Source organism: Solanum dulcamara, chromosome 1 (genome assembly GCF_947179165.1).
Source record: "Solanum dulcamara chromosome 1, daSolDulc1.2, whole genome shotgun sequence".
Classification (NCBI taxonomy): domain Eukaryota; kingdom Viridiplantae; phylum Streptophyta; class Magnoliopsida; order Solanales; family Solanaceae; genus Solanum; species Solanum dulcamara.
The window spans coordinates 3,051,731-3,059,707 of NC_077237.1; the positions used below are offsets into that span (position 1 = coordinate 3,051,731).

Consider the following 7,977-nt stretch of genomic DNA (forward strand, 5'->3'; position numbering starts at 1 on the left):
CTCAATTTTTTTCTTCTCTTATCTTACATTTCAAAACAAATAAGACCTCTCTATTTATAGGAGAGAAAATCATACAAAGATGAAAAAATAATGGAATGCCATCATTATCATCATTTAGTGCACCATTATGATTTAGTGCACCACTTATTAGTGATAATTATGTTAAAAATACATAATGGAATAATTTAGTCTTGCACTAACTAAAGATGATAATGAAAGGCATTTTATGCACTAATGAAATATAGAATAAAGATGACATTAAATGTCATCAATGGACAATTGCTAAAATTGCAATTTAATAAAATGTTAAAATGCCCACACTAACAATTTGAATCTCAATGTAAATTTTTAAGTACTTTGAAATGGCCTCTTGTTGAAATTCTTGTTGATTCTTCCCAATCTCCTCGCATTATTGCCTCATACATCGCCTTTCATCCAATACTTCTAACTTACGAACCTTAGACCAAATCTTCTGGCGTATTTCCTTCTTTTCTTCCTCGCGCGACTCAACCATCTTCTCCGGTGTCAATTTCTCGGCCATTGCTCAGTTTGATTTTGGTGCACACAACCTATGATATAAATTTATTGAAATTTAATTCGATAAATAGCTGAAGCGTAATTAGATATCTTGAAGCAAATTCAAGTAATTCTAAGGTGCCAAACACTCTCAATAATTTGATGAATAAATATTGTATAGAAAACTAAGTTCTTTTTATGTTAGAAGAACATATACTTATAGAGATTTTCTCCAAGTAAAAAAAGGAGAAGGTTTCCTTAGAACAAAAAAAGCACACATTATTTTCTCCCTTTTTTTCTAGAAAAAAATAATCTAAATTCTAATTAAATATGAGCACGTAAGCTTTCAATTATGGAAATAATTTCAATTATTAATTTAAATTATTCTTATCATAATAAATTACAATTCATTCTAGTGGAAATTCATAATGAGATTAAACTATTATCCAATTATTTTACGCTGTCAAAAATTCTTCATCCTTTAATAGGTAAGATTCTCAGTTATTTTAATTTATATTTAAATATAAATAATAAAATAGTAGTATAAGACAATTTGGACTCTAATTATTTTTTACCAAAAATAGGAAACATTCACGGCTCGTTTTCATGGTCATTAATTTTATGGTATAATGGTTTAATCGAAGCCATAGAAGGAAATCAATGTCATACACGAAGAAATTTGAGATAATCAACATAATTATCTATTTCAGATTTTAAAAATATGTGAAATAAACTTGATTTAATTTACAAAAATATGATATATTAACAAATTAAATTTAACAAAAAAAAATAATACTCGTACTAATAAGTTCAAAGCGAATAATGTCGTGATAAGTGCCTCCATATACCAACTGAAGTGTATTTCCTCTCATTAATTAGTTCATTCGAACTTGTTTTATTTAGTGGATAGTAATGGCAATGATAGTTTTATAAATAATATTTTTAGATTTTTCAATAAATTGGACAAGTTCAATATATTAGTGCTAAGTAAATATTATAAACTTTTAAACAAAATTTATCTTCTTAATCTAACATCTAATAACTGTATTTGTCAATAAATGAAATTACTGATAGAATCAAATTTTGCAACCAAAAAAAAGCAAATAATTTAGCCCTTGTTTATTTACAAGTTGACATGTTCAATCAAAAGATTATTGATGCTAATTAATTAACCTACTAGATACTTATCATAATATTATATAAAATAAGAGAGGTCAATACATGGGATTAATACACCATTTACATACATAATATGAAATTCTTGGGGTTAGCTTTTACATTAATCGGACATACTAATATAATAATTAGTAGTCAGTACTAATTTTTTTCCTCCTTTATCCGATAACATACAAAAATAGCCACACCTTGCTTTTTGTTCCTTCACCCTGAGTAAGGTAGCCTGAAATAAAAAAAGACAAAGATGAATATGCATATACATATATAAAACGGGGATGGATTTAGAATTTTAAGTTTATGTATAATAAATTTAGCACATAATGATGTATATTCAGAGGCAGAATCAAAATTTAAATTTAATGGGGTCTAAATTTTAAGATAGCAACATTATGTGTTAGTAACTAAGTTCTGAATTAAATTTTTTAAACATATTTAATGAATTTCTAAATATAAATACAAGACATGAACTAAAATTATTGAATTCAGTTAAGCCTGTATGTCAACTTCTAGCATTGATATTAAATATTAAATAAATTTCTTAACACTCAAATATCGAATTTGAACCTAATTACTGATTCGATTAAACTCCTAACTTGTGTTGTAGCTCGGCATCGTATATACATCTTGTAGTCGGTTAAGTTACACCAATAATGTACAACAAAAAAATATCATTAAATGTAATTTCGCAAGTGCGATTTGAAAAGAGTAATATGTATGTAATTTTATTTATACCTTGAGGACCGTGTACTAATAACATATTGACTAATGATTTTTTATACAATCAAGACTTGTTTGGTTGAGGAACAAGTTATCCCGAGAATAATTATCTCGGGATTAGTTTTTTCGAAATTAGTATACCACCCTTAGGTGGATAAAAATAACACCACAATCCGGAATAACTACTTTCAGAATAAATTATACTGTGATTTTTTTCAATCAAATATGAAATATACTCATTCTAAAATTAATCTTAAAATTAGTTATTCCTTATCTCCCGTATTAAACGACAAGTTAACAAGAAATTAGCAAAGTTACAATAAGAAAATTTGAAAGATTAAAGTACTAACCCCAATTTGAGAGAAGTACCAGAACTGTCATCATCTTGAGGAGGAGGACCAGTAGAGTTACATGGATTTGTGACTGATTCAGATGATTGTCCTTCTGAATTATTATTAAATCCATTTTCTGATTCAAATGCTACTACTGTTGGCTGTTTGTATCCATTATTATTATTATTATTATTAGATACCTCCACAACCTACAACAAAAAATAATAATTACATATTAGCAACAACATATAAGTACTTAATTATTGGACTCGCGATTAATGCAATATATATAAGATCTATTTTAAAAAATATATATTCACTATCAAGATTATTTTTCATTTCAAGGACTCGAATTCTAGAATTCCAGTAATTAAAATATTTCAATGCTCCAATATTGGACTTTGGAATGGTAATTTGCTTTTAATTAATCTGGAGTGAAAGATTCTATTTATTCAAAAATGACAATAGTGCTTGGTGCGCGGTGTTCTCCTTCTAGCCACGATTAATTTGGATTCATGCAATGGAAGGATCATTTAAAGAAAAAACGTTTATCATCAAAGATTATTTTTTTTATTTCAAGAAGCTCAAATTCGAGATCTTTAATTAAAAAGAATCAAATTACCATTCGAATTTTTTGTGGAACACTGAATTTTTTTAATCTCACCTACTTTTCCGTAAAAAAATAAATAATAATAAAAAATACCTGTTGCCTCAATTTTTCGTTTTCTTCCATTAGTAGCATGCCCTGTTGATTTTTCACAATTTCAATTTTCAGCCTCACGAAAACCAAATAAAATTACCATATAAAAATTTTATACTATTGAATCACTTAAATGCTAAGTTGCACAGACTCTTCACTTTCGATGTTGCATTCATGTTGGATTCTCCAAAAATACATTATTTTTAAAAATCCAACATAAAGATGTTGACATTTTTAAAGAGTCCAAACAACATAGCTTAAAAGATATTGTTCCTGACCTTTTGTTGGAGTTGGTGGATCTCTTTCATTATTTTATCACCCTGATATACGAATAAAGCAAGTTGTGTAAGATAATTAAAAAAAAAAAGGGGGGGGGGGGGGGGGTTGAATAATATCTTGTTACGACGGATTAAATTATATTGATAATACAAGTATAAAAATTATATTGATAATACAAGTATAATTTACAATGTCAGTATATATAAATTAAATTCCGACCTTTCTCTCTATGACGCGGCTTAATCCAGTTTCAAGAGACCTCTCCAATTGTTGCAACTCTTCAATATTTAGTCCTTGAAGTTCTTCTCCCCTCATTTGCCTGTTAACCGATGCTACTTGTTAGAGATCTTTTATTATTATTATTATTGTAATTTATTTATATGTATTTAAATTTTTCTCTCTTTTTACTTTTACTTAACGTACGTGATAATGCTATGAGCTGAACTTAAATGAAGCAGTAAGAATTTATACAGTAGATTTCAAACTATGGATATACCTTAAAAGATGACTTTTCTCAGAAATTTCCTTACTTAGTCTGGAGTAATTGCTATTCTCTACAAGCTGCAAACAGTATAAACAAAATATTTTTGTTTTAAAAAAACATCCAAAAATTATAAAAACTAATTAAAGAGGTAATTAAGGCTTAAATAAATGGATTAAGAAAATAATTACTTGAAGTTCAAGTGATGGTTGATCCAATTTTTCCAGATTCTTGGAATGCAAATCACGCCTCTCAAGAATTTGTTGCATGCTTCATGGAAAAAAGAAGAGAAATTTAAGATCTCAGGTAAATCTTCGAATTGGACAATTATATATAGTTATCTTTTACGTGATTGATCATGACGGTATAAGTTTTTTTTATGTAGGATATTGATACATAAATGTTGAACTCATTGAAATATGTATACGTTCACATCGATCCAATATGTATGGGACATGAGCACGACGTTAAAGAACTTAATAGATGTTGATGTAATCTTTGTTAAGAAAATTAACCTCAAGTCTAACTTAATCTCAAAAGAAGAAATAATTCTCAAAACCGACAAGAATACAACTCATTCCACCGCTAATGTGGGATAGTTAACACCTCTTCCCTCGCACGAGTAGAGGCCTATCAACTTATTTAGCTTCGAAATTAATTAGCTTATGGGATACAAAGTTATCCAAGATCATATAAAGGGACAATAGGTTAATTGCTCAACCGACATGAAACACTCAACAAGCTCAAGTATCAAGGATTTTTCTACATGATAAATAAGTGGATGACAAAAATGCTAAATAATCTACTTATTCAGTGAACTTTTTGACAAAGTTATGGATTCTATCGAATCCGTAACTAGAGTTCCAGCTTTTCTTCTGCATGTTATCTTAATGTTTACTTATATACCGCCAACAGTTATGGAAGGATAGTAATTATTGTTTCACCTAAACAACAACTCTTGAGGCTCAATCTAAAAATGTAATCCCTTTGGTAAAGAATGTATTGCGCATATATCCAAAGTGTGATATTTTATCGCATATTCAAAGTGAGAGAATCCAAAAACGATCATTCTTATCGAATGAGAATGAAAAAACAATTTGTCATATACACTACACAATAACCTCAAAAAGAATAGCTCATCAAATTTGTTCCTTTTTATCTATACCATACAACAATCCAAAATATCAAAGCATATAGAAAATTCCTAAAATATGCTTCTTTTTTCCCTATTGAAAAGGGGATTGTCCTATCCACCATAAATAATTAGTTTTCATTTTTATTATTTTATAAGATATGATATTATTGCCTTTCTGAAGCAGATAAGATATGGTGGCCCTTTCGATAAAAATATCCAGCTAATTTTATTCCTTTTTTTGTAGATAATAAAAAGATTAAGAATTTAAATTACATACAGTTATATTAAAAAAAATCCACTATTATTTCAATTTAACTAATTATAATGGATTATTACTCAATTTTTTATATTATTATATCAGGCTTATAATAAAAAATTATCCCTGGTTACAAGTTAATTTAATATAATAGTGCAACATTTCTATACACTGATAGTGCACAATACTTATACTTCATAAATAAAATTATTACTTATATTCTATTGATTTTTCAATAATGTCATTGGGTGGAAAATTACATAGTTTTATCCAAAGAAAGTTGTTTTCTTTGACTATCTTTAGTGAATCCGTCGAATCATAAAAATTCATTTATTTTTAAAGAATTCGATATGATGCAACAATATTTTTAGAGAATCTAAACTGCATCAATTCTTATAACCCCTCAACTACTCACTACTTCCAACACCACTCATTTTGTCTTTATATTTTTGAGTATTCTCTTTTTTTATTTTTATTTTTTAAAATATTTGAGTCATTAATGCCTTGATTTTTTTATGCAAAACTACAAAATTCAAGTTTCTCCCATTAATTATTACCTCAAAAAAGAGTTAATATATGGCACAAAATAGAAAGTTTTATGAGGTGGGTTTCTTAGCTAGCTGCTAAATATGGAAAGTATTTATGTTATGTGGCAATCATTGTGAAAATTATGTCATTAATAAGTAATTAACTTGACAAAAATAGTAACTTAACAACTATAACAAAATAGTAACTATATTGATAATATTATCGGTGTACATATATTAAATTATATAGAAGAAATTTGCAAAGCCTTGCGAATTCGGCATAATCTAATAGTTTTGGATCGAAGCCCTGAATCAATATCTAAAAATCTACTTAATAAATATATTAAAAAAATCATGAAAACCCGAATAAACTATGTTTATTAAAAGTCAAAAGGTATAACTCAAAATTATTACTCTCAACATTTTTTCTCAATCATGACTAACTAAAGCCACCCATTTGCAAACAAGAGTGGAGCTATAACTTCACCAACAAATTCCACAAAACCTATAGCTTTACATCAATTTCTGAATTTGTATCTAAATTAAAATTATATTTTTATTAATAATTTATCAAAAAATCAATAAATTATATTTTCAAAAACTCGAAACTCATAAAGTCAAGATTTTATAATTATAAATGATTCTTCTCAACCATGACTAACTAAAGATACCCATTTGAAAATATCTAAAAAATAAAATTTAAAAAATTCCATTGTTTCCACAAAAATTAACAACAATCATTGCTTTGATTTCCACTTCTCTTTGAACCGATAGTCCGTTGAAAACAATCTAACTTTCTACTCTACAAAAATAAGAGTAAGATCTACTAGATCTCACTTAGCTTCTAGCTAGAATTTCACTCAATATGTTATTATTATTATAATTAATTAACCAAAAATCATTGCTTTGATTTTCACTTTCTTTTTGTGCCGATGATGTATCAGAAACAATCTAAATATAAAAGGGTATAAGGTCAGCGTATATACCACCCTTTCCAAATATCGCTTCTATGATTTTGGCTGAATATATTATTGCCGTTGTCGTAATTAATTACTTCTAAGATTTCATTGAATATGTTATTGTAACGCTAATTAACCAAAAAAAAACAATCTATTATTATCAAGAAGATGATGAGTATACCTGGAGCTAGAATAATCAAATAATTTTCCAGTAGAAGAGAAAATGATGAGAGCAACATCAGCATCACAAAGAACAGAAAGTTCTTCAGCTTTCTTGAAAAGCCCTCTTCTTCTCTTTGAAAATGTAACTTGTCTTGCTGTAGAGTTATCTATTTTCTTGATCTGAATTTTCTCTCTAGCCATCAGGAGGAGGGGTTTTCTTTTTAATTTTCCAAAAATAGAACTAAGAGAGTTAACAAGGATAGAGGAAATTTATAAAAGAGGTAACAAGGAATAAACCAGAATACAAAGAAATGTTTGTGGGGGTGAGAAGTTGTCTATGTGTGATGACCTAATTATATAGAGGGGGTTGGGGGCTTGGGGGGTGAGTGAGAGATGGGCAAAATTTTCTAATTATAGAGATTGTGTGCTTATATATAAGGCAAGAAGAAAGAGGATTTAATTTTTTAGTTCAGTATATTTCGATTAATTTTATAATATGTTACGTATTTTTTTACACGTCTTATGAGAAATCATAAATAATTACTTATTTATTTTCTTAAGAAATTTTTTAAAATTATCACAAATTTATTTAAATAATTCTTTACAATTTTGTAAATTAAAAAATAATCTAAGATAATTATTTTTATTAATATAGAGTGAAGGGAGTAATATTGTCTACTAATACAAGGACAATGTATGGTCAATGCATTTTAACATGTTATAGCTAGTAATTAAGT

At 27.6% G+C, this 7,977-nt stretch overlaps 1 protein-coding gene across 3 annotated transcripts; it reads right to left on the reverse strand.

Annotated features, from left to right (window-relative positions):
• Positions 1 to 1,654: 1,654 nt before the first annotated feature.
• Positions 1,655 to 7,598, reverse strand: LOC129897854 (MADS-box protein JOINTLESS). 3 transcript variants are annotated; one of them, XM_055973064.1, is made up of 8 exons: positions 7,260 to 7,598; positions 4,393 to 4,471; positions 4,217 to 4,281; positions 3,940 to 4,039; positions 3,720 to 3,761; positions 3,445 to 3,486; positions 2,756 to 2,950; positions 1,655 to 1,915 (listed from the first exon to the last, which is right to left on the reverse strand). In XM_055973064.1, exons 1-8 carry the CDS (start codon positions 7,439 to 7,441, stop codon positions 1,796 to 1,798), a joined length of 825 nt encoding a protein of 274 aa, XP_055829039.1. In that variant the 5' UTR covers positions 7,442 to 7,598; the 3' UTR covers positions 1,655 to 1,795. The 3 variants fall into 3 exon arrangements, with proteins under 3 accessions (XP_055829039.1, XP_055829037.1, XP_055829038.1); XM_055973062.1 differs by having other exon boundaries at positions 2,779 to 2,950; positions 7,260 to 7,594; XM_055973063.1 differs by having other exon boundaries at positions 2,760 to 2,950; positions 7,260 to 7,583.
• Positions 7,599 to 7,977: the final 379 nt, after the last annotated feature.